Genomic DNA, 26146 nt, shown 5'->3' with positions numbered 1-26146 from the left:
TATACATCAAGTTTGCCCTTATAGTTTGTATTGATTAGCATGCGTTAAAACATAAGAATTAAATTCATGTACTTGACAAAGTGTGCATTTTATGTATTATATTTTGAGTGTAAATTCGAGTTCCACTGATCGCGACTTCGAACTCTATACAAAAAATTTAAAATAAAAATATTTTGGGTGTAAATTTCCAACCATGTTCAGAAATCAGAACTATTCGATATTTTTTACTTGTGTTTTGTTGTTTTAATATCAATTTACTTGTGTTTTGTTGTTTTAATATAAAATTTAGTGCTAATTAGTAAAAGCTGTTTGATGTTTTTCTCATTTGAACGGATAGGTTCAATGAAATCGTTGGCATCGCCCCCACTTGTATAAAAAAAATGCATGATTCCAGGGCTTGCATCAGTGGCAGTGGCAATAAGCTAATGATTTCAGTTACGCGAGTTCCACGTGAAGTATTATAGTATTGATTAAATGAATGTACATGTGGATGTATAACAGCAATGACAGGAAAAATCGAATTTTTTTAGTTACCACTCCAATAAATTAAAATTAAATGATTACTATCTAGTTAATTAGAATTTTATTTCTATCACATTTTCAGACTGAGCCCACGCATGGATCTCAATTAAAAAGTGAAATCATCATCAAATAATTAAAAAGTGAAAAATTAACTTAATTATATTTTTTTTCCTAGGAAAACTATCTTTGCCGATGATGAAGTTTGGTGTAAATACATGTGTTGCAAATTAATAGTTACACAGATCTACCCATTTTGTTTCTAAAAAAAAAATAAAAAAAGCAAAACAAAACTTCAATTTCGGTTTTTAAAAAAAAAATGGTTTAATCCAAATGTTTGGCTTTTTCTTTTTGGTTGAATTCGGATTTTATGATTTTATGTGGCACCATAAGAGAAGAATAGACTAAATCGAGTTCAAACTTCAATTTTGGTTTTCAGAATTTTATACCGAACTTCATTTTTGGTGGTGATGATTTTTCTAACAAAAATTGTAATCAAGTTGGTTCTCGATTTTTATTTGTTTGGTAATGTTTTTTTATAAAAAAAAAAATCGAGCATCTTTTGCTCTTTTCCATTGAAAATTCCTATTTCTGCCCTTCTACTTTTGCAAAGCCATTGCATCCTTGAACTTGTATTTTTTTTAATGAATTTATTATTTTTTGTCTATAAAAGTGGAAAAAAGCACACCGATCAATGAAACCAATATATGTTGCTATACGGATGTGGTACCAAATGTAAAACTAAAGCTAAACCAAATCAACCGATTTTTTTATTTATATTCAAAAAATAACTACTTCGGCGTTAAATTTCGAAAACTACCCAATCCGGTTATCTAGTAACCGGATTTTTATTTTTTTTCCGGTTACTCAATTCCCGGATTAGTGAAATGGGTCCGGTTATTGGTTAACCGGAAATGAGCAAAAAGTTTGGTATGGTATATGTCCGGTTAATGGTGCACCGGTTTTGTGTTTTTTTTTTTTTTTTTTAAAAAAAAAATTATTATTATTTTTTATTTTTTGTATTAAAATATTAGAATGTTGAATATATTTCTTTGAAAATAGATGGAATACAATATAATTTGATTTATTAGAAAGACTGCAACAAATAACCCGAATCAATGTTTTTCAGGTCGAATTTTTCGCGGCTGTAAGAAAAATTAATATATTTCTTTATGTGTTATTGGAAAAAAATAAAAATGCTTAGATTCCGAGTTATTGATCCCGGTTCAAAAGTCACTTCTATGTAATCTAGAAAATATTATGATCTTTGTAGTACATTTAATTTATTAAAAGTTATCTTACAGCCGTGAAAAATTCGACCTGAAAAATATTGATCCGGGTTATTTGTTGCAGTCTTTCTAATAAATCAAATTATATTGTATTCCATCTATTTTTCAAAGAAATATATTCAACATTTCTAATATTTTAATACAAAAAAATAATAATAATAATTTTTGTTTAAAAAAAAAAACACAAAACCGGTGCACCATTAACCGGACATATACCATACCAAACTTTTTGCTCATTTCCGGTTAACCAATAACCGGACCCATTTCACTAATTCGGGAATTGGGTAACCGGAAAAAAAATAAAAATCCGGTTACTGGATAACCGGATTGGGTATTTTTCGAAATTCAACGCCGAAGTGGTTATTTTTTGTAATTTGATTTATTTTTTGGATATAAATAAAAAAATCGGCCAAATCAAACTAATTAAGAACACTAGTGAAGTTAAAAAAAAAATTACCTGAAGTTGCCAATGAACACTTAGTTCAGGTCTAGACCAAGTGTTTTATACTTCACAAGATTTTTCAAATTTCCGTGACAAGTCATGTATTGATTCAGATAGATTGTCTGGATTCAGTCGAATATACTATACTAAAAGTATTTTGTAAGTGTTACCTTACTACTAAGATTCAAGTTGTACAATATCATATTTTGTTATGTTTTATTGTAATGAGAATAAGCTATTTAAAATAAATTTGGATTAAAATAACTAGGAAATCAAACTTATTTGTCTTATTAGAACAAATTATTTTTACAAAAAAAAAAATAGAACAAGCTATTCTAATAAGACAAACACCATTTTTACTATTCTAGCTATTCTAATTAATATTTCAATTAAAATAATAACTAATGAATTTGAGCAATCATCCAAATAAACTAATGGGTTTGAGCAATCATTCAAATAATAATTTTTTTTGTTTAAACAAATCACTAAACACCTTTAAGCAAATTCAAACAAAATTTATTTTAGAACTCATAATTCAGAGTAAAACAAACTAATGAAAACAAATTGGTATTAATTCCAAACATTGATATCCCAAAAAGTGTGTGTATTTTGTGCCTATCTCCGACCGAAATTATGAATCTGCCTCTGATACTAATAATCAAGTCTGAAGTGAAGCATGGCTTCACATTTAAAAATCTATAAATAATTTCTTAATGAAATAGTGCTTACTTTTTATTTCAAACATTTCATCAAACACTTTAAAGGCATTAAACTATTGTTATCTATGGATAATACATACTTCAAATGCAAGAAATCAAAATACAGTCCAATCATCTTATTTCATGAATTTTATAGATTAGATATAAAAGAAATATTATTTATGAACTGAATTTAACAATAAGTTTGTAAGCTTACCTTTTTTTGATGATCACTCGTTTGAAGTTTGAATATTTTAGGGTAGATGAAAAATATGAATGTTGTTTTGCTTCATGGATGTAGTTCGATCTCAAATCGGGTACCTCAATTAATCCCCAGTCGACTACTTACTTTCCCTTAATCCTGATGTGCATGTTCGGCAGGCTGGATTTAGCCTCCTTTGTCTTCCTTAAGGCCTTAAGCTGGCCGAACAGGTGAGGCTTAGATGGGCTTAAGGCTTTCAGCTTTAGGTTCCTTAGAACAAAAATTAAGCTGTCCTTCCTCTCTCCTTAAGGAATTCATTTTCTCAGTGCCTCCTTAGCACCCAAAAGAGCCCTTTTCTTACTATATTACCCCCAGCTTAAAGCTTCTCTTCATTTATTTATATTTTCTGTCACCTCTCTCCCACTCCAACCTACACACTTCCCTAGAGGCGCGAAAATGAAAATTCATCTCCTTGCGACCTCCGCTGCAAGTTCGCCGGCGACGAACCCATTATTTCGATGTCATAGAGAGCTTCACTTTAAGACGCTCTATCTATCAAGATCTAATTTGACAGGTTTCGTCACTGTATTTTGCTTAAAATTCTCTTGTATTGATTTCTCATACCGCATTACTTCATCACTCGTACAAGTTGTAAATTGAAATTTTTCTTACGGCGCTGGAGCAAGATTTATTTGCTGGATTTCTGGTTAGGTGCTCTCTATTACGCTGGAGCAATATCTTTTTGCTATATTTCATTTTGCTTGGTTGCATTTGCTCTTGGTTAAAATAGTGAAAAATTAAATTGTGTTTCTACATGTTGAAATCCATCAAGCAAATTGTGAGATGGATCTTTCTATTTAAATATTTTTTTCCATTGTTAATAGTCTGAATTGATTTATACCATTTCACTGGTAAGCAAGTTTTAATAACCATCAATTTACTGGTAATCAAGTTATTTCACCAAATTGAGCTTATTTTTAATTTTGTTAAAGTAAAAGTTCCATAATACCCAAAATTAAGGTATATGAGGCAAATTAGGTCAAGGGTTAGTTAGAAAGTTGTAGAAAATTTGGAACTAATGATGCCAAATTTTTTGCTGTTACTTCATATAACAGCACACGCAAAGCCATCATTCATTATCTATGCATGCAAAAATAATACCAATTCAGATTTCTTATTTGTTGTAGGTCAATTATGGATAGACTTATTGAAGAAACTTGTGCAATTAGTGGAAACAAGGGTAAGGGCAGAGCTAAAAAGAAGGATGGAAACACTAAGAGTAGAGAGAGAGAACCAAATTGGTCTGATCGGGAGACCAACATGCTTTTGGATTTACTAGACGAGGTTCAAAGTAGAAGACAAGATCCAAATAGTGATGGTGGATACAACGATCAAGAATGGAGTTACGTGTACAACGAGTTCACTAAGAATAACACTCAAAAGCGTGCTTTACCGAGTTTGAAGCTTCGTTGGAAAAACTTGAAATATGATTTCAGTTTTTTTAGATACATGGCGAATCGAAGTGGATGTACATGGAATGAAGATACACACATGCCGGATGTGCCTGAAGATGCTTGGATAGATCTTAAGGAGGTATTTGAGCATTTTACAATTTTTTATTGAAATGTTAAGTTTTTAATCAAAGCAAATAGGTTCAGGTTTTATGTAGTGTTAGTATTTTTTTTTTTTTTGGATTTTCTGTTTAATGCCTCATTTTTTTTTAAAAAAAAAGCATGCTTCATCAAGAGACTTATGAAGGGATATGTTAATTTGTCACCAAGCTGACAATGCAAATTACTGATTCTTTTAAACTATAATATACTTGTAATATTTTGTGCAGAAGGACCCTAATCGACATAAGAAGTACTTTAACAAAACTTTCCCATGGTACAATCGAGTGGAGACTCTTTATGGGAAGAGCATAGCCTCGGGTTCATCAAATATAACCACTGCACCAAATTGTCCCATTCCCCGCACATTCGCTGATATTTCTAGCTCTGATGATGACAATGCCACGACTCAACAACAAATTGATGATTTCAGCAACCCTGAATTTCAGATGATGGCAGATAGCGTTGAGGTAGTTCCAGAGCCCGTTTATGAGTCAGTTGACCCCACACCAAATGTGCCGATTTCAGAGCCAGTCGATCCCATGCCAAATGAACCAGTTTATGAGCCAATTCATATACCTTCTTCACAGAATCGTAAGAGAGGTAACAATTCTACTGATAAGTCCTCACGTCGTACCAAACTGAAACAAGGTGTTAACCGTATGGATGAATTTGCTGAGAGATTCCTTTGCCAGCAGAAGGAAAGAACTGAGCTGATTGCTCAACTGGGCCAAGCAAATCAAGTACATGATCAGGTTCTGAACAAGTTAGAGTCTTTGGCATTACCAACAACAGTTCATGTGGATATGGAGATGAGTTTGGCCAATTCTTGGGTAAGAGGTTGTTTTATAAAAGAAGTTGATAATGAACGCTTGATGGCAATTGTTGACCGCGCAGTTGGACTGTTTCGGTCTGGTCAGCTACCTCTCAATTCCTAACCAGTCCTGATGCACTCAATATATATGGACTACTTTTGTTAAATAGGTTAATGATATTGTGACTTTTGTTTATATGACACAATTTATTATAGTTTATGTCATAATTTTGGTATAGTAACATATATTTCGAATTAGGATCACAATATGCTTGATATTAAACTTGGTGATTATGTTTTTTTCAATTGTGGTGTACAGCGTTGAACAACGCTAATTATATGTAATTGCGTCGAACGCTAATTATGTGTCGAACATTTAAAATCAAATTTGATGATTATGTTTTCACTTTATTATATTGTGTGATTAGTATTATACTGTTTTGATTTAAGCTCGTCCAACTATTTGTTGTTGCAGATTATAGTATTTTTTTTTTTTATTCATGTGCAGATGCATTATTGTAGTTTATACATATTAATAAGTTAATTGAATTCTTGTAGTTTGTATATATTAAATAAGCTAATTGAATTTATAGTTGATGCAGATTGTACTATTTTTGTTTGTATTTTTTTATTTATTAATGTGCATATGTATTATTGTAGTTTGTACATATTAAATAAGCTAATTGAATTCTTGTAGTTACTGTTAGATGTTCTTTCCGGTCAATAATCAAACTATATATACATGTTTTATAATAGAAAGGGTAATTTGGTCTTTAACATGATACCCATGTTACAATATATATTTTAATCAATTTAAGCTTCAGTGCTCAAATTTTTCATGCGCCGAACAATCATTCCTTAACACAGCTTAAATTCTTAAGCTGCAGTGCTTAAGCTGCTCTCCCGAACACGGCCGATAGGATTTGATTTTCTTTTTTGCAACCGATGAAGGAAGCGCTTAGAATCAATACCACAAAAATTTAATTTTGTTCTGAATTTCTCTCCAATTTGATCAAAGAGAAATTTGGAACTGAACATTTCCACATTAGCGTACAAGACGAAGAGCAACCTGGCGTACCAGACGAAGAGTGCTTTGGAATTTATTCATTTTCATTTATTTCCTATTTCATAAAAGTGGAGGTCTAGCCTACCAACTCATTTTTTCATCTTTTATTAACTCTTCTTCTTAATTAAGTCGAAAAGAATGATTATAGACAAAACATGAATTTAAGAAGCAAGCTTTATTTCAGCGCTGAAAAATTTAATTCATGCCCTTAAAATGACATGCCTATGTGAATTAGGTGATTAGGTCTTATATTTTCTCTCTTTCTTAGCATCATAAATTGTATGCATGCTTTGGAAAAAAGCATACGCATTGGTCCTAATTAGTATGCCTAGCAATCTTATGAAAACAAATAAGGTATAAGGTATTGTCTAGAGAAAGAAAAATATGACATGATCTGTGACAAACAAGATATGACTTGGTCACGCTACGTCACGATACATGGTCAAAATTTATTTTAACATGATATGATGTAACGTGACTAAAATGATAAAGGACAGTCATGTCACGCATTTAATTATGTTTCAAGTTCAAGTCAGTTCAAAGAAAATAATAACAATATATATCAAAATAAGAAATTATTACAAAATAAATTTTGATCACATAACATGTCACGTGACATGACCGAAACAATTTGCATAGCGTGATCAAAATTTTCTTCTCTAAAAATAATAACGGAGGACAGTCACATCACACAGATGGTCACATTGACCTAATACAAATTTCCTTCTTAGTATTGTCTTGTGAAGTCAATAAGGCATAATAAAATGGATCACGGGCCTGATGCACAGTAACTACTTATTTGGAGCCTTTGATCTACAGTAACTATGTATGGGTTCCCATTTCCCTTTTTCTTTTTGCTCCAACATTTATTGCTTCTACGGCCCAACCCGACATATAAGTAATAAATAATAATAGTATAATACAATACTGTACCTTCTTTCCTTCTTAGCCGAACTCATATTACCTGAGGTAACAGAAACTTTTATGTTTAGATCCGGACCGTCCGATCTGCTTGGCCCGATATTGAAGGGCCCCATGCATTCCACCTCCTCGGGCCGGATTGACCCAAATTCTGATCGGACATGGACGTCTCTTTCCTTCCTTTACCCCTTGTAGTTGTAGCCTTGCCTTGTCGGGAAAACCAACGCTACGGGGGGTTCTTTGGTAAATTAAATTGCTTTCTCCTCTTCCCCGCCCCCTTTCTCTCTCAGCTCTCAACTCTTTAAACTCTCCAGTCGGAAGGAATTAAGCGATGAGCGCCAATGGACATGGAAATGGAGGGATGAACGGAGACAACAACTGGAGGGTTTTCATCTCCAGCGACATCAACCATCCCGTCTCCATTCGCATCGACCGCCTCGATGGCCTCCTCCCTTCCCTTTCCCCTCCCTCCTCTCCACTACCAGGTCAGGTCATGCCTTGCTCTCTCTCTCTTTCTCTCTCTAGTCACCTCTTAATTGGGGTAATTTCATTCTATTTGCGTCTAGGTTTGGATTCATGGCCTGAGAAGAGAATTCCTGAGCTGTTTGTGGAGTGTGCTTTGTACATAGATGGCGCTCCTTTTGGATTGCCTACTAGAACTAGGTTTTTCATTTCTTCATTACAATAATACAGAATTACATGTTTCAAACTCTGCATGCATCTGATTTTAAAATTATCATAATTTTGTTAGGTTAGAGTCGTCGGGGCAACCCTACTGTTGGAATGAGACTCTAACATTAAGCACAAAATACCGTGACTTAACCTCTCATGCACAACTAGTATTCACGGTATGTATCAAATTATACATATTCAGACTGGTATTGAGGTTGTCATACTTGATAATAAAATCTATGAGGGTGTGATTTAGGTATGGGATGTGTCAGGTGGGTCTGATGAAGGTTTGATCGGCGGTGCAACTGTATTTCTGTTCAATAACAAAAGGCAACTCAAGGCTGGGAGACAAAAGTTACGACTTTGGCTTAAGAAAAAAGCAGATGGAAGAATTCCCACTTCTACCCCTGGCAAGGTTTTCTATAAACATTCTCTTTGTGTGTTTTTGTTTGTGGCAAATTGGATTCATCATTGTATTGTACAAAGATTATCTTAACTGGTAAACCGGTTATCCCCATTTTTTTTTTAAAGATTGAAATCTTGTATATTAATAAACATATAGGTACCGAAGCAAGAGAGAGGTGAAGTAGAGAGATTGGAGAGATTGGTGAACAAATATGAGAGAGGCCAGATACAGCGAATTGATTGGCTTGACCGGTTAGCCTTTAATGCGATAGATGAAATCAAGAAAAAGGAAGGAAATAAGCCTGAAAATTCCCATCTCAGTCTTGTTGTTGATTTTTGTAGCTTTGAACACCATGTTGTTTTTCAGGTTAGTATATACTTTTTTTCAACAACAAATTTTGGTTGAAATTCAAAATGTTTGGATATGAAATTATCACAACTAGAGCAAGTTTTAAAATATACAATAGGTTTTGGTCCAAATGATTCAAACTGAGAATTTAAAAAATAAAACATTGGCTGAAACAGGACCAGAGGCACTGAACCTGACTGGCTGGTAACGAGAGATTGACATTTTTATATTGGTACAAATATTGAAAAATGCTTTTTAAAATTAAATTGTTGCTATTTCCTTGTGATTTTACCATGTAGGAACTAGGGGCGAACTATTTGGCATCGTCTCCTGTTACATCAACAAATGAGATAGTGACAGTGTGGGACCCAGAGGTTGGCCGAACAAACCCATCAGAGCACAAACAGTTGAAATTAGCCAGGAGCTTGAATCGTGGCATTGTTGATAGGGATCTCAAACCTAGCATAAATGAAAGGAAGTAAGTACTATGTACAATTTTTCATATCAGTAGATATTTTGCACATGGGTACTAATGCCAATCATATAGGTGATATGAATTGTTATTCTGCATTTTTCAATATATTTTAATACCATAATTTTTTTTTTGGCCTTGCATAGGTCGATACAAAAGATATTAAAATATCCTCCGACAAGAACCTTAAGTGGGGAGGATAGACAGCTGTTATGGAAATTTCGATTCTCTCTGATGTCTGAGAAAAAGGCTCTCACCAAGTTTCTTCGTTCGGTTGAATGGAGTGATGTTCAGGTTTCTACTTACTATTTTCTTTTCTATTGTTATATAAACTCGACAATTCCTTATGCGCCCCTTAAAAAAGAAGGTACATCTTTGTTTTGCTCTATAAACAGGAAGCGAAACAAGCAGTTGACTTGATGGGAAGGTGGGAAACAATAGATGTGACAGATGCCTTAGAGCTTCTCTCTCCTCTTTTTGAAAGTGAAGAGGCTAGTGCATATTTTTTAAAAGCTCTTTTATTATTGTTTTTTCTTTCTTCTCCTTTAGTTATTCCTTTTTTTTTTTCTCTTGGGAATGGGGCATTAGGTACGTGCATATGCTGTAAGTGTACTAGAAAGAGCAGATGATGAAGAGTTACAGTGCTATCTACTACAGCTGGTACAAGCACTTCGCTTTGAGAGATCTGACAAGTCTCACCTTGCTCTCTTCCTAATCCAACGATGTACTTTCTTCTTTCCTTTTGTTACTGTTATCTTATTAATGTTATCTTTTTACAGTGAACTGAAAATGTGCATCTGTTTTTTTTCAGCATTATCAAATATAGAGATAGCAAGCTTCCTAAGGTGGTATGTGTTGGTAGAACTTCGCGACGATCATGTTTATTCAAAGCGCTTCTATTGTACCTACGAAATGCTAGAAGATAGCATGATTAAGGTACTTGCAAATTTTCATTCTAAATTATATTAAGTTTGAAAGAAGTTTTATAACATGTATTTGAATTGGAATAGCTGGAAGCAGTTGGGAATGAAGATGAAGATGGATTCAAGATGTGGCAGAGCCTGGTTCGTCAGAACGAATTGATAGCCCAGCTATGTTCTATTATGAAAGACATAAAAAAGGTCAGTGGTGGGACCCAGAAGAAAATCGACAAGTTGCGCCAACTCCTCTCTGGCCTTCTCAGTGAGCTCACATATTTTGATGAGGTGCTGTAGACTCTTTTTAATTTCTAAGCAATATAGTCCTATAACATAACATTTAGTATAGCTTCAAATCAAGTCATATTATTTTTGTATTATTTTTGTGTTTATAATTTGAGCATACGTGACAGCCAATTCGATCTCCTTTGGAGCCTAGCACGTTAATAAAAGGTATTGTGCCACACGAGTCTTCTATTTTCAAAAGTGCTCTTCATCCTTTGAAATTGACATTTCGCACCGAAAATGGTGGCACTAGTAAAGTCATTTTCAAGAAGGGAGATGACCTTCGCCAAGATCAACTAGTACGTACGATTATTTTCTTATTATACGATCATGTGAAGAAGAGAATAGTGTGGTACGCTAGATTATTATTATTTGTATTAAAATAAATATGTGTGGTGAGCAGGTTATACAAATGGTGTCTCTGATGGATCGGCTTCTAAAATTGGAAAATCTGGACTTGCATTTGACTCCGTACCAAGTACTTGCCACTGGACAAGACGAAGGCATGCTACAATTCATTCCCTCCAGTACTCTTGCACAGGTAGGTACCTCCCTCAGTTCATTCCATTTACAAATGGGTTCTTCCATTTACATAGTTGTTTTTGGATGGATAGATATTATCAGAGAATCGTAGTATCATAGCATATCTACAGAAGTTCCACCCTGACGAGGAGGGACCATTTGGCATAACTGCACAGTGCCTCGAAACTTTTATAAAGAGCTGTGCCGGCTATTCTGTTATTACCTACATTTTGGGGGTCGGTGACAGGTTCGTACTTGCACTCTCTCTCTCTCTCTGTCTTTTGAAAAACTTGACAACGGCTGTCAAGGTTGTAGTAATAAAAAAAATGTTCAGTACATCAATCATCCACAAGCAACTATTACATTCGATTTTGATAGCAATAGCACATAAGAAAACCCCTGCCCAAACCCACTCTCTCTCACGCGCGCACGCTCCCATGTTTACTGAATCCCCTGAAGAAAACCAACCTATAATAAACTGAAATTAGACTGGAATTTCTTTTTGAAAAATATTTTGGTAAAACTTGTTACAGGCATCTAGATAATCTCCTATTAAGAGATGATGGTCGGCTGTTCCATGTGGATTTCGCATATATTTTGGGGCAAGATCCAAAGCCCTTTCCTCCTCCAATGAAACTTTGCAAAGAGATGGTCGAGGCCATGGGTGGTGCCGAGAGGTCCCTCTTCTCTCTCTTTCAGTTCTTGCAATTGGGCACTTCATATTTTGTGTCTACTATTTTCTTAACATTAATGTATTTTATATTTTTGGGACAATGCAGTCAGTACTATACAAGGTTCAAATCATATTGTTGCGAGGCATACAATATATTGAGAAAATCGAGTAATTTGATATTGAATCTGTTTCATCTCATGGCTGGTTCGAACATCCCTAATATCGCTTCCGACCCTGAGAAAAGCATTTTGAAGGTCTTGAACTCTCTTTCTCATTTTTCTTCTCTCTTTTCTTCATAAATTCATATTATATTTTCCTATTGGTATGATTTTCACATCTTATTATTACTAGAACAATACTGATGTATATTATTTTTTTATTTTAAATTTCTGGACTGATAGCTTCAAGAGAAATTCAGGTTAGACCTAGATGATGAGGGGGCAATACATTTCTTCCAAGATTTAATAAATGACAGCGTGAGTGCTTTATTCCCCCAAATGGTTGAAACCATCCATAGATGGGCTCAATACTGGAGATAATGTACCTTCTTGTGTCAATTGCCTCGTAATATTAACTTACACAGCTTATAGATAGATATCCAGTCATATCATGATTAATACACCTGACATGGAGATTAGAATAAAAAGTTGGAATATTTTTTGCTCTAGTTGTGTACTAATTACAAATCAAAACTTTTCTTGTACATAATGTATATAGTTTTTATGAATCTTTTTTATTGTGGCTATTATCCAGTCTATTGCGATAGTGTGTATTTGTGAAAGTGCGCGATGTTGCCAAATGATCATCGCTTAAAAAAAAAAAAATGTTTATATGGTGGCAACTTGGCATCAACTAATGACAAGCGAGATGAAGTGAGAGAACATTTGATAAAACCTCGATGATTAAAGAGCTAAAATTCGTGCAGTTTCTCGTGCAAATACAAAACCAGATCGTTAATTTGAACGACCATATACAAAACATACTCATTTCTATATTCAACTTAGCACCAAATTAAACAAGCATCATAGTTGCGATCTAAAATATTTTATGAGGGTAAATTTGATATATCGAGACTTAAAAAGAACTACTATTTGTCTAATTAGTATAATTAAAGATGCATCTAAAATTACATAGTATAGGCCTATCAGTCTCCGGAAATGTAACTATAGAATATTCAGCAAGGTCTTAGCTAGCAGGCTCAATCCGGTTTAAATATAATTGGACATGATAAAGGTATAACTATTGAGATTGAGATTTCTAATATGCAAGGCTTGATATTATTGTTTCACTTTGACAAAGGCAGACGTGAAACAGTGGATCAATTATTTCTTTAAAAGAGTTATTTGAGGTGAAATATATCACAATGTTGATGGTTGTGCAGCTTCCACTATATTATTCTGTGCTCAATCAGTTTAAATTAAGGATTAACCTATAAACAAAATCTAATTCCTTTTCTCATGATAACATTTTTTCAATGAAAATAACAACATTATTTATGCGAATTAGTACTCTAGACCTAATGATTCTAAAGCAAGCATCAAAGTTTCCAAGTTTTTGGCTTCTTCTTTTTTTTTTCTTTTTTTTGTTCCAAAGCCGAAAATCTTCCCATTACACTTGTACGAGAGAATGCGATTTTTTCCCCCGTAGACGGTGATTATGCCTAATTTATTTCGATGTTGGGATGAATATGGACAAAAATAATTCTGAAATTTCAAAGGGGGGCAAAAGAGGATAAGTTCACAAGTACACAAATGGTGACTGTTGTTCGCCTTTCATAATTCTGACATCTCTGTTGACATTTATTTGCCACATTTCATGGAGCGGGTAAATTTTCCTGCTGTTTCCTTTAACATATTTCGTTACACAAAGATGATTGCAGAATATCTAGGCCATCACTTCTGACCTGATACTTTTTTGTTCCATTGCGATTTGCGAACAAACAAACCAACCCACATGAGAAAAAATAGATACGTAAAAAAAAAGGAACACAAATCCAAACAGCCTCCCTGCTTCAAAATCCCCGCAGGATCAGTTAGGTAATCGGAGTAACAATTCTCTTTTTAATCCGTTTTTTTTCTTCTCTTTCCATCTGCTCTCTCTCTTTTTGCTTTTAGAAATCGCCTTTCTCACTGTAGACTCATTTTTGCTTGTTTACTGAGTTAAGGTTTACTATGCTAAAAAAATAGGGGAGCCAACCAAATTAATTTGGTGTTACTAGAACAGTTACTTACTTTGTAAAGCTTCGATCTCTTGCTATTATGTAGTGGGTAGGTATGGATATGATGCATGTAAATTGTAAAGTATTAAAGCAAAACGAAGACACAAAAAAAAAGCTTCATTTGTTACAAATGTGAAACTTTAATTTTCTTAACAGTATTTTGAGTTTGGGATATCTTCATAGTTCACAAATTAAATTGATCACTGGAAAATTGGAATGTTCTCAGATTTGGGTCCAGCTGTGAGTTAGAAAATAATGGCGAACAACTCGAGCGAAATCAGTACTGACAGCACCACTAAAGAGAGAGAATCTGTCAAGGAAAAAGAGGCTCTGACAGGTGGGCCCAGCAAAATCCATCGGTCGGGATCGAGGCCGCAACTTGACCTTAGTGGGGCTGCAATTCATGGGAATTTTGAAGATCGAAATCCTACAATTCTCTTGCCCAACCAGTCCGATGATATTTCACATTTGGCGCTTGATATTGGAGGTAATTAATTATATATATTATTTTTAAATTCTATTTCACCATATTATCTATCTGGAAGATTGGGAAATTAAAATCGTTTTTTTTATCCTTTTATTATTTATGTAGGCTCTCTGATAAAATTGGTGTATTTCTCAAGACAAGCGGAGAGCTCAACAGATGATAGAAGGAAAAAATCACTAAGTAAAAAATTTGGGATAACAAATGGAAACAGGAGAAATTACCCAATTCTAGGAGGAAGACTTCATTTTGTCAAATTTGAGACAAGCAAATTGAACGAATGCTTAGATTTTATTTCATCTAAGCAACTTCATCGTGGCGGTATGTCAAAAATAAACAAAAAGTGTTAACTGCACTTCATTTTATTTCATCTAGGGGTTGCAATTTGATGGTAGGTTTGCTGTTAATTGTCTAAAGATGGGATTATCCAGAACAAAAATATAATTTTTTTGAGGTGGCATCACCTCTTAGACTTTCTTTCGGAATTTCTTCTAATGGATGGATTCATGTTACCATATTTTTGAGGCAAAAAGAGAAGCTATAACATAACTTATTTTTAGTTTCTATTAAGGAGCTAAATTATTAGTTTTATTTTTGTTTATTAATAGATATTAGATTTAACTTTTGGTGATTTCCCCTTTCAGGGATAGACTCACCAATGTGGCGAGGGACCCCCCAAAGTGATAACATTTTAATTAAGGTACACGCAGGAGATTAATGATCACACAATTGTTAATTTTACTGTTATTAGTCTAACTATTGAATAATTTACACCAAAAAAATATGGTATTGTTTGTTTACGAAATGTTATATAACATGCTACGTCAACAACAACAACCAAGCCTCTAGCCCCAAACAAGTTGGGGTAGGCTAGAAATGAAACCCAATCACAATCATAAAATAAAGATAAGTAGTAATAAAGTAATAATAAAAATAAAAGTGAAAGTGAAAGTGATAGTGATAGTAATTGACATGCTAAGTCAATTCTATAAAATATTTTTTGGCAAAGGCAACAGGTGGGGGGGCCTTTAAGTACGCAGATGTTTTTAGAGAAAGGCTAGGTGTTAGTTTGGAGAAGGAAGATGAAATGGGTTGTCTCGTGGCTGGTGCGAATTTCTTGCTCAAGGTATCTTTTCTTTTAATGGCATAAATTATATGTCAGTTTTTTCATTGGTACTATATATTCAAAATTTTGTATCATCCTCGGGGAAATGAATTAATCCATGTGTATACTCATGAAGTTGAGTGCAAAAGGATTACTGGATTAGCAAATGTAACATATGATTTGCAAGTCCTGTATAATAATTTCAATACTTGTCTGGGGTTTTTTTTTTTTTTTTTTGTAACTTCAGTGCCAAAATAAAGATGAAAAATTGGTATAGAAGACAATAATTTTGAAAAGATATTTGCTCATGTTGTATACATATCAGGCTATACGGCATGAAGCATTTACGCACATGGATGGACAAAAGGAGTTCATACAAATCGATCAAAATGATTTATTCCCTTACCTTCTTGTCAATATTGGCTCTGGTGTAAGCATTATCAAGGTATTTACTTCTTTCCGTGCTGACAAAAGACTCGCTAACTTTATTGACATTTTAAATCAGTGCATGCATAATGTTTTAATTCTATTTTAACAAAGGTGGATGGGTTTGGCAAATTTCAAAGAGTAAGCGGTACAAATGTCGGTGGTGGTACCTACTGGGGATTGGGCCGGTTATTAACCAAGTGCAACAGGTACTATTTAATTTTCTTGATTGATGGTTCTCTATTTATTTGATTTAAGTATAGTAAAATGTAGTGTTTGTAATATTACTTTATTTTTCTTTGGCATAGTTTTGATGAGTTATTAGAGCTGAGTCAAAAAGGAGACAACAGCCAATTAGACATGCTTGTCGGAGATATCTACGGTGGTCTTGACTATACCAAGGTGCTATATTTATATAATTTTCTTTTCAGGAAATGAAAAATCATAATGCATAATTCATTTATATTTCGTTTATTTTTTCATAGATTGGCCTCTCAGCATCAACAATTGCATCGAGTTTTGGAAAAACAATTTCAGAAAATAAGGAACTATCAGATTATAGGCCAGAGGATATTTCTCTCTCCCTTTTGCGCATGATCTCTTATAACATAGGCCAGGTAAGGTGCTCTGATTTAGATGTTAGGTTTATTGGCAGTATAATAGGTATCTAACTTTTTGTTTCTGATGAATAGATATCATATTTGAATGCACTGAGGTATGGGCTGAAAAAGATCTTCTTTGGTGGATTTTTCATTCGAGGTCATGCGTATACCATGGATACTATCTCCTTCTCTGTTAATTTCTGGTAACATTTTGTTTTAGCATAATAGGCTCAACACTGTACCATAGGTTATAGTTATAATTTGCAACGTATAATCTGCAAACACCCTTGGAACACATTATTATTACATTTCTTCTTTCTTTTTCATTTGTTAATTTTTATACAAGACTAATTGGGTAGGGCGAAGGGCGAGGCACAAGCTATGTTCTTGAGGCACGAGGGGTTTTTGGGTGCAGTGGGAGCATTCATGAGCTCCGAAAAACACGGGCTAGATGACTTACGGGCCCACCAGCTTGTTGAGAGGTTTCCTATGGGTGCCCCTATTGTCGGTGGCAAGATTCATGGCCCACCTCTTGGAAATCTCAATGAAAAGGTATTCATATTTTATCCTTTTTACTTTTCTCCCTTTTCTTTCACCATAGTTGTTTGTTTGATTTGCTCCCTTGTTTATTGCAGCGATTCATTTATTTTTAATTTTAGATAATCTTCTTAATCTTTTAATAACATAGGTAAACTTTGACTTTAGTTATGTTTTATTCACATAGAAAAGAAGAGTGAGGTAAATAATATTCTATCTTGCTATATTGATAGATATCATGGATGGAGAAGTTTGTGCAAAAGGGTACTGAAATAACTGCTCCTGTACCAATGGCATTACCTGGTACTACTGGTATGGGAGGCTTTGACCGGCCGTCAGCTAGAGGAAACATACTTCGATCTGATGCCAGTGCTGCATTAAATATTGGGGTATTGCATCTTGTTCCGACCTTGGAGGTCTTTCCTTTGTTGCGCAACCCCAATACGTAAGCTCTTCCAAATATATATTGTGCTTAGAGTTTTGTATTAGCATGTGTACCATTAAGGCTTTAACCCAGTGCAATTTCTTTCTTGCAGGTATGAACCGAACACCATTGATCTCTCGCATAGTGAGCTTGAGTATGTCTTTTAATACACTAGCTGAAGATGTCTTACACAAGTCTTTTCCAATGTTTTGAAGATCTATTATCTTTATTCATCAATTTAATTATCCTCTCTAGGTATTGGTTCACTGTTTTGTCAGAACATTTGCCGGATCTTGTTAATAAGGTGTGTACTACATCAACTTAAAGAAAAGCTATTTAATTTAAGTTGATTTCTTTAGAAATATTATGACTCTCTATGTCTCTGTCTCTCTCTCATCTACCTAGGCGGTTGCCAGTGAAGGTGGAACTGATGATGCTAAAAGAAGAGGAGATGCATTTGCATGTGCCTTTTCAGCTCACCTGGCAAGGTACATGTACTATTTTAGCATTAATTTATTAGAAAATTTAAAAAAAATTACTTTTTCAATTAGGAAATAAATAATGTATAGTTTTTTCGTTATCTTAGGTTAATGGAAGATCCCACAGCCTATGGAAAGTTCGGGTTGGCAAATCTATTAGAATTGAGGGAAGAATGCTTGAGAGAATTCCAGTTTGTCGATGCTTACATCACCATCAAACAAAGGTTAGCTACTTAGCTTTTATGCAAAACAAAGTAGGTTTCTCATTATTATGGAGTAAACTTTAGTGATCTCTGGAGTAATTTACCCCCATTATTTCTCTTCTTGTGCAACTATTATAACTCATAATCTTTTTCATGATCATGTCTGTTCAGAGATGCAATCTCAAGTACGATAAGACATTTCTTTTGTATTTATGAATTCTTCTCTTTCTATGTTTGTTTCGTATAATAGGGAGAATGAGGCTTCTCTTGCTGTTTTGCCTGATCTCTTAATGGAGTTGGATAGCATGAATGAGGTTGCCTCGTCTCTCTTGGGTTATTCACTTTTTTTTCTTTTCTCCCTCTTTTCTAACTTATTTTTTATTGTAATAGGAGGATAGACTCCTGACACTGGTGGAAGGGGTATTAGCTGCTAATATATTTGACTGGGGATCTCGTGCATGTGTCGACCTATACCACAAAGGCACCATTATCGAGATTTACCGCATGAGCCGCAAAAAGATGCGACGTCCCTGGCGTGTATGCTCTGTTTTTTTTTTTATTTACTTTCGCCATTTTTGAAATAAGCACCAACTTTTGGAACTTTGCTATTGATACTGAATGTGGTTTGATTTGTTAAATTTTATTTTATTTGCCCTGCTTGCTTAGATGTTAATTTACATGTCTGAATCTGATTCACTGGTTTGATTTTTTTTTTTTTCTTCTTTTTTACAGGTGGATGATTTTGATACGTTCAAAATGAAAATGCTCACAGATAAGAAGCAACAGCCATACAAAAGAGCACTTATGTTTGTAGATAATTCTGGTGCTGATATTGTTCTTGGAATGCTCCCATTAGCTCGCGAGTTACTGCGCCGTGGGACCGAGGTGGCCGCACAATTTTATTTTATTTTCCTGGAATTTTCATGATTTCAAAAAACAAAAAATGAATGTTGGAAACTTTTGTAGGTTGTTTTGGTAGCAAATTCTCTACCGGCTCTGAATGATGTCACTGCAGATGAAATTCCTGGAATTGTAGCTGAAGCAGCCAAGGTTTGCATCTTGCTTTGTATATTTGCTCTATCAGTGCAAATTCACAGGATACCAAAATAATCAGATATTAAGCCCAATAATAAAATTCTCGGTTGAGTTTACAACTGGTTAATTTGAGTAGAACTAAGATGTTACTGAACTCACCAATTTTTTTGTGAGTTAACTCCGAATCCTATCGGAATAACTTCAAACGACAAATCCAAACCATTAAAACCGATCTACTTCACGAATGATGCACTTACATGTCAATATTTTGAATTTTCGAATTAATTTAGTATAAAGTCAAGCAATAAAAAAAATAATGTTTATAAATTAATTTTAGTATGTTTAGTTTTTAGCGTTTTTTTACCGCTTGCCTTTATACTAAATTTATTCAAAAATTTATAGATTTGACCTGTAACGCATATTCGTGAAGTAGATTGGTTTCAATGGTTTGAATTCGTCATTGGAAGTCAATCCAATATGTTTTGGAGTTAAGCTCACCAAAGGGCAGCTTAAGAACACCCTAGTTCTACTTGGTTACTTCAATAACAAAAATCGATGATTCATAAAAGTGCTTACTTTCAGTGTGATGTATAAGCAACTCAACTAAGAACTAAATATTGCAAATATAGCATTGTGATACACTGAGGAGAGCAGCTGAGGCTGGAGGGTTGTTACTAGATGCAATGGCCGGTATAGAAGATGAGTCAAAGGCTACTACTGTATCGGTCCCACTAATGGTAGTTGAAAATGGATGCGGTAGCCCCTGCATCGATTTTCGCCAGGTCAGCTCTGAGCTGGCAGAGGCTGCAAAGGAGGCTGATTTGGTATGGACAAGTTCTTAATGCATTACCTTTCTTGGTGCTGGAACTCTCTAGTAATCGTTACACCAAACAAGAACTGCAATTTTTTTGTTAATGCGCAGATCATATTGGAAGGAATGGGAAGGGCTTTGCATACTAACCTAAATGTTCGCTTTAAATGCGATGCTCTTAAGGTGCGCTGGTTTTATCAGATTTTTGTTTTTCTTTTGGTTGAAAGTATTTTTCTTTTCTTTGTTGGTAATTTAATTGATGGTGATATCGGTACCTGCTTTCACAGTTGGCGATGATAAAGAACCAAAGACTTGCTGAGAAGCTTTTCGAGGGCAACATTTACGACTGCATTTGCCGCTTTGAACCAACAGATTGATTTGCTATAATAGTTTACCGAATAATCCAAACTTTTTCTCAATAGTCAGGTTCTCTCTCTCTCTCTCTCTCTCAAAATATACTTCTGGCAAACATTCCTTCATAATATATTTTCGAATTTTTGCAGATAAACTTGGAGTTTTGTTGTTGGTGGCTTTATGAATTATGAGAACAGCGTATGAAGCTTTATAACGTTAAATTAAATTTATGTACCATGTATAAATCAACAACCTGAAATGTATAAGAAATTTTTTCCTACAAATAATACATAAAAATCAATCTGATCGCCAAGGTGTGAATACAGAATACCTATTTTGGTTTTGCATTAAAATTTATACTTTTTGCTACTAAGCTATCTTGTTTTGCACCTACTATGATTATAATAAAATAATTAGATGGGCCCAACAAGAAGCTTGCATGACTTTTGAAACTAAAGTTACTACATACATAGACCACAATACACAATTACACACACATGCCACAATCAATAACATGGACACTTCAGCCTTATACTGATACACATGCGAAATGTAGCCTTATTGGTGGAGTACATAGATTGCCATGTCAGCCCATAGAAAAACTCTAAATAGTTTTAAAATATTAAGCTACGTTCTCTTACATTCCATACACTAACACCAATTAAGGCGGCAGGACTCCTGGTACTGTACCACTAGAACTTGCACCACTGTCGCCTAGCCTCTTCTCAACCTTCATCAAGAGTCCCTGCATTTTCTCCACTAGATTACCTCTGACCTCAGGCTGGATGCCATCAAGGGCCGAACCTGACTCCTCTTTCTTTATCAATCCTGGCCCACCTGTCAGAGAGGAGATCATTATCTCTAAATTCTTCCTGATGTCAGAGAGTTGAGGTTTAGGAGATAGTTGCTGGGCTGGGATTTGGTGAGCTGGCACTCGCTGAGCTGGTGACGATGGGTTGGTGCTGATAGGCGGCAAATAGTGGAGGCGACAGTTGGCAAAGGGGGGCCCAAACGGACCTAGCTTGTCAGAGCTGTTGTATGCTGCCTCTGCATCTGCACTACGTGCAAAAACTACACGTGCGGTGTGCACATCTCGATGCACATCTGACTGTGCCTCAACTAACAACCCAAATTTGCTAAATGTGGATAAAAGCTGGTCTTTAGAAGGAAGATTCATACCCATACCAGTACCTGTACCATTTGCGGCATTTGGCTTTGAAAATTCCAATAAGAGTGCGGCAGGGTTCGGGTAATGAGCTTGTGCAACTTTCGGCTTTCGCCCTCTCTGTTTAGGTTCTGTGCCACTAGTGCTGTCGCTATTCCCGCTATTCCCATTCTTGCGCTTCTTCAATGAACCTTGTTCCTGGGGCTTATTCCCGTTTTCCACAGAACTTGTTTTGAGCATTTGAGCTCTTGCTTCTTCCAAAAATTCGTAAGACCCCTTGGAAAAATTTAACACAGTCCCTCCGCTGATGTTGTTATTTGTCATAAATGGGACACTGGAAACCGAATATGTCAAGTCCTTTCGTTCTTTATTATGTTCAGATTTCTCTACATTAGGCATATTAGAAGCCGAGCTGCTTAGACACTTCAGTTCTTTTCTTGGCCTACCCCGTTTTTTCTTAGGCTCATGGGCTCCATTGTCAGATTTCACCTTATCTTTTTCGTTTTCAAGTTCCTCATCAATTCTAGAAACATCATGTCCAGTTGTCAGATCTGCCCTATCCATTTTGGGTGTAAGACATGATTTAAAAGACAAGCCTGACCCATTATCCAGATTTACTTCGATGTTAACCTTCCCTTTCAATTGACACTTGCATTTACAGTTTGTGTAATACTCATGCTCTCTTCCTTCAATAAAAATGCTATCTCTGTATTTGTCAATAAAGAACCTAAGCGCCTGGGCGGATCTTTTCCATTTCAGGTAAAGCGGATCCATACCCGTTAGGAGAAAATCATTGAAGATATCCCGGACTGAAAATGCCTCAAATTTTACCAGATTACCCTCCTTGACTCCTCCATCATCTCCCTCAACAATGCTTCTCTCATCCGGATTTTCTTCTGACTGCTTATGTATAATTAAACCACCTACGTCAGTGTAAGGAGGAGAAAGGTACTTGCTCTTCTTTCTCTCTCTCTTACTAGATCCTGCATCTTCATCCTTCAAATTTTTTGTAGTACCAGAAAACTCTCTCTCTAAGCCCTTGTCAATCTCACTCGCTCTCATCTTCTTCTTCCTAGCCTTACTAACCCTGTTTATATCACTATTAGTCAAATTCTCTTCTAAACCCATGTTATCATCCATTAAAAACCCCATACTGCACTCGTCAAATGACTTCTCTTTATTATCATCTGCACATGCATCTAAATCAAGATCAAACTTATCAACAAGATCACCTAACAATTTTCTTTGATTAAAACCCACCTCTCCATTATTGCAGAGACCCCGGCCTAGAGCAAAGACCCAGCTTTTCAACCTAACAGATTCCTCCAAATTCACTGCCCAAACACTCAATGCTGCATCTCGAATGCTATATATGAACTCCGGACTGGTAAAATTGCAAGTACCAATCTCAAATTCTCTGCCAGGATCCAAGGGTTTCGCCTCTGATGGCACGCATCTACAAGTCAGTTGAGATTGAAGATACTGTGAAGCGAACCTGAGTGCTTCTTTGAAGGAAGAGAGGAAAGCCTGGGAGAGGCTTTGCTGAGCCATGTCGGCTATCTTGGGGTTGAAGAAGGGCTTAACCTGGGACACGTGGCAATAGTAGGTGCTGACATGGTCCTCCCCAAAGCGGGACACGTGGAGGCGGCCGTCGCAGTTGGCGATCACGCGCGCCGGCCACCATGGCTGGCCCTTGGTGGTCTTGGCCCAGACGAGATCTAGGGTTTTGCGGTGCGGAGAGGGAGAAGTGGGGTTTAGTGAATCGGGGTCTGGTTGGAGGGTTTTTTCTCGTCTTAGGTTTTTCATGATCAGTATTTGGTAGCTGAGCAGGGATGACAGACTCACTCCTGTCTGTCTGGTAAAGCTAGTGCCAGTACGGCGATTGAGATAGACGAGCGAACATCGAATATAAGGAGGGTTTTTGTGAAAAGAGGAAGAGAGATGGAGGCACTGGAGCGGCTGCTTCCAGTCTGATTCTGAGCAGCGGTGGAAGCGTATCGGAGTCGTAAGCTGCGGATCTGTGCGGAGCTTTTAATCTGGTTCGTTCGTTTTTGTTCGGACGGACCAGATCAGATCTCTGTAGTTTAAATTTTGAGAATTTTAATTCGGGCAAGATCTGATTTGATCCGTCCGATTAAAAATGAACGGACCAGATTAAAAGCTCCGCACAGTTCCGCAGCTTACGACTCCGCAGAGGATACGAGGAGCGGTCCCATGGGCGAATTCACATTCTTCAAGTCTCAATTACTCCGTTACCTGCAAAGGAATCTTTTATAATTAGTGGATTCGGACTGTTTTTTCAACTTGACACGAATCTCAAACTCCAATAATACTGAAATCTCAAACTGTAAAGGCGTAAAGGCGTAAAGTGAGAGAAATTATCTAAGGTACCTGTGAGGAGCGCTGGATCGTCAATGGGCATGGACTAAATTCGGTCCGATGATCAATAGTAGACGTGCAGATGACTGATTAACATATTAGAAAATCCAGACTTGGGTGAAATTGTTCCAATAAGGATAAAATATAATCATTTTAGTGTGGTTGAAACATAAGTGATTAATAAAAGGTAATTATGATTTTATAACTTGTGACAAGAACCTAGACAATAAATTATTTTCAAATATTGATAACAGAATAATATGATACACATTGATATTGATAATTATGAATTAAGAAAAGCTTTGATGAATATGGTCCTGTTCGGCAGTAATTCTGAAAATACTGTTCACATGAGAAAAAAAATTCACTCAGACTAAATTTTTTTTTTCCACGTAAACAGTAAAATATAATTCAAAATTTTTATTTTCTATACTCATTTCTAGGCCTATGCTATATGTTATTAGAGTAAAGCTAGCGTGTGACATGCTCACCAAGAAAGTTTGGTGAGCATAACTCCAAAAGTATATCGGATCGACGTCAAATGCCAAATCCAAACCGTTGAAATCCATGTACTTCATGAGTGATGCATATATATGCAAAATTTTGAAAGTTTCGAGTTTATTTGCTACACGGTCAAGTGGTCAAAGAAATGGACATTTTATTATAAGTTATTTTATATATTCAATTTTTATTATTTCTTTGACCACTTGACCGTGTACCAAATAAACTTGAAACTTTCAAAATTTTGCATGTATATGCATCACTCATAAAGTACATGGATTTCAACGGTTTGGATTTGACATTTGACATCGATCCGATATACTTTTGGAGTTATGCTCACCAAACTTTCTTGGTGAGCATGTCACACGCTAGCTTTACTCATGTTATTATAATGAAAGAGGAAGTACTAGTTCCTTGGGATCCTTTTCGCGGCTGTCACTTGTCAGAGACATGTCATGTATAGCACCCGCTCAATTGACGCTAGGCCTCGCTCCTCTGAGTACAGAGCAATTCAGCAAAATCCAAAAACAATGCCTTTAATTTTCTAAACAAGATAAAATAAAGTACGTGAGAATTAACAATATGCACTGAAAAAAAATATATTAGAATTTCAATTTGTTTGACAACATGGAAATTTTGTGAAAATAAAAAATTTTAATATAAAAATGAGAATTTCAATTTGTCAGAGCTAAAGTCATTTAACCTATGGAAAATTTTAGAATATAAATGTTTGGCAAATACATGAGAAATTGGTTAGGATATTGATTTTTTTAATATGAAAATATAGTTGTATATATTAGATTCTAAAAAAACGAGTGAATTGACTATATTATATTATTATATTTTATATATATTAATGATTATTTTTTTCTTTGTGTTTGTTTTATTATATTATTAAATTATGTTTGTTTAATTGTGCTTATTATTTATGAAAAAACAAAATAGCTTCAAGAATAATTTGATTTTGAAAATTATGGTTAGCATATAAAATGAATAAACTTCACGATTTTGTTCTTATATTTGATCAATTAATTAATATTGTTTAGAATATTATTGTGATGTTGCTTGTGAAGAAGAAGTAATAATAAAATATTAACAAATCATTCTCGTTAAGAACAAAAAATATTAAGCAAAAATTGAAAGTTCAAAATTGTTTAAACCAAAATAAATGAAGCTATAAATGAGTTTTCTTGTTCGGTTTCAAACTTATTGTATTATCCAATTATATTTTGTTTAATTAATGTTAGTCACGTGCTTGATTAACATATTGTTTAATTAAAATATCCGAAACAATTGAATTATGCATAAGAGGGGGGTTTGATTAATCATATTTCTTAATTACATTTTTCATTTTAATGCATGCACAATATATAACAATTGAGGAAAAAAACCGGAGGTTCGATTCAATAGTTTTTTCTCATGAAAAATGGCAAAGAAAAAGGGAAAAGATAACCTTTTGGTATTGAAAATGGAAATTATTCGATGGATGCTGAACACCTGACAAGGACAAAAACCCACGTGGCAAAATTACCAATAGAAATACATGAGAATGCAATGTGCCGAACAG

At 35.0% G+C, this 26146-nt stretch overlaps 4 protein-coding genes across 8 annotated transcripts; 3 read left to right on the top strand and 1 right to left on the bottom strand.

Moving 5' to 3' along the window:
- Window positions 1-3560: 3560 nt before the first annotated feature.
- Window positions 3561-5980, top strand: LOC144568416 (uncharacterized). Of its 2 annotated transcripts, none has more exons than XM_078318763.1 (3): window positions 3561-3724; window positions 4338-4743; window positions 4991-5980. In XM_078318763.1, the coding sequence occupies exons 2-3, from the start codon at window positions 4345-4347 to the stop codon at window positions 5696-5698; spliced, it is 1107 nt and encodes a 368-aa protein (XP_078174889.1). In that variant the 5' UTR covers window positions 3561-3724; window positions 4338-4344; the 3' UTR covers window positions 5699-5980. The 2 variants fall into 2 exon arrangements, with proteins under 2 accessions (XP_078174889.1, XP_078174890.1); XM_078318764.1 differs by having other exon boundaries at window positions 4320-4743.
- Window positions 5981-7701: 1721 nt separating this feature from the next.
- On the top strand, window positions 7702-12614 carry VPS34 (vacuolar protein sorting 34). Of its 2 annotated transcripts, none has more exons than XM_078318164.1 (17): window positions 7702-8046; window positions 8128-8224; window positions 8313-8409; window positions 8490-8648; window positions 8796-9005; window positions 9287-9465; window positions 9606-9753; window positions 9855-9950; window positions 10048-10183; window positions 10271-10395; window positions 10470-10664; window positions 10790-10960; window positions 11065-11202; window positions 11276-11430; window positions 11717-11860; window positions 11963-12110; window positions 12258-12614. In XM_078318164.1, the coding sequence occupies exons 1-17, from the start codon at window positions 7893-7895 to the stop codon at window positions 12393-12395; spliced, it is 2490 nt and encodes an 829-aa protein (XP_078174290.1). In that variant the 5' UTR covers window positions 7702-7892; the 3' UTR covers window positions 12396-12614. The 2 variants fall into 2 exon arrangements, with proteins under 2 accessions (XP_078174290.1, XP_078174291.1); XM_078318165.1 differs by having other exon boundaries at window positions 7811-8046; window positions 8490-8643.
- Window positions 12615-13752: 1138 nt separating this feature from the next.
- On the top strand, window positions 13753-20881 carry PANK2 (pantothenate kinase 2). Of its 3 annotated transcripts, XM_078318428.1 has the most exons (24): window positions 13753-13892; window positions 14301-14561; window positions 14667-14879; window positions 15203-15258; window positions 15568-15684; window positions 15989-16108; window positions 16204-16298; window positions 16398-16491; window positions 16575-16706; window positions 16782-16894; window positions 17051-17243; window positions 17462-17673; window positions 17765-17806; window positions 17908-17956; window positions 18058-18140; window positions 18239-18355; window positions 18585-18648; window positions 18725-18871; window positions 19067-19219; window positions 19301-19384; window positions 19999-20193; window positions 20292-20363; window positions 20468-20606; window positions 20684-20881. In XM_078318428.1, the coding sequence occupies exons 2-23, from the start codon at window positions 14330-14332 to the stop codon at window positions 20555-20557; spliced, it is 2673 nt and encodes an 890-aa protein (XP_078174554.1). In that variant the 5' UTR covers window positions 13753-13892; window positions 14301-14329; the 3' UTR covers window positions 20558-20606; window positions 20684-20881. The 3 variants fall into 3 exon arrangements, with proteins under 3 accessions (XP_078174554.1, XP_078174552.1, XP_078174553.1); XM_078318426.1 differs by having other exon boundaries at window positions 20468-20881; XM_078318427.1 differs by lacking the exon at window positions 13753-13892 and adding an exon at window positions 13919-14206 and having other exon boundaries at window positions 20468-20881.
- A 66-nt stretch (window positions 20882-20947) lies between these two features.
- LOC144568173 (uncharacterized) lies at window positions 20948-23687 on the bottom strand. The gene has a single exon (XM_078318429.1). The coding sequence runs from the start codon at window positions 23503-23505 to the stop codon at window positions 21196-21198; it is 2310 nt and encodes a 769-aa protein (XP_078174555.1). The 5' UTR covers window positions 23506-23687; the 3' UTR covers window positions 20948-21195.
- Window positions 23688-26146: the final 2459 nt, after the last annotated feature.

Source organism: Carex rostrata, chromosome 17 (assembly GCF_964058835.1).
Source record: "Carex rostrata chromosome 17, lpCarRost1.2, whole genome shotgun sequence".
Lineage (NCBI taxonomy): Eukaryota > Viridiplantae > Streptophyta > Magnoliopsida > Poales > Cyperaceae > Carex > Carex rostrata.
This window is presented reverse-complemented; position numbering and strand designations above follow the sequence as displayed.

Bases quoted from the DNA above. Each gene is read 5' to 3' on its own strand.
- LOC144568416 (XM_078318763.1), top strand. From the start codon at position 4,345: ATGGATAGACTTATTGAAGAAACTTGTGCAATTAGTGGAAACAAGGGT. The intron at 4,744-4,990 runs GTATTTGAGCAT...TATTTTGTGCAG, and splicing joins CTTGGATAGATCTTAAGGAG to AAGGACCCTAATCGACATAA.
- VPS34 (XM_078318164.1), top strand. From the start codon at position 7,893: ATGAGCGCCAATGGACATGGAAATGGAGGGATGAACGGAGACAACAAC. The intron at 10,665-10,789 runs GTGCTGTAGACT...CATACGTGACAG, and splicing joins AGCTCACATATTTTGATGAG to CCAATTCGATCTCCTTTGGA. The intron at 11,861-11,962 runs GTCCCTCTTCTC...GGGACAATGCAG, and splicing joins GCCATGGGTGGTGCCGAGAG to TCAGTACTATACAAGGTTCA.
- PANK2 (XM_078318428.1), top strand. From the start codon at position 14,330: ATGGCGAACAACTCGAGCGAAATCAGTACTGACAGCACCACTAAAGAG. The intron at 16,299-16,397 runs GTACTATTTAAT...TCTTTGGCATAG, and splicing joins TTATTAACCAAGTGCAACAG to TTTTGATGAGTTATTAGAGC. The intron at 17,674-17,764 runs GTAAGCTCTTCC...TCTTTCTTGCAG, and splicing joins TTGTTGCGCAACCCCAATAC to GTATGAACCGAACACCATTG.
- LOC144568173 (XM_078318429.1), bottom strand. From the start codon at position 23,505: ATGAAAAACCTAAGACGAGAAAAAACCCTCCAACCAGACCCCGATTCA.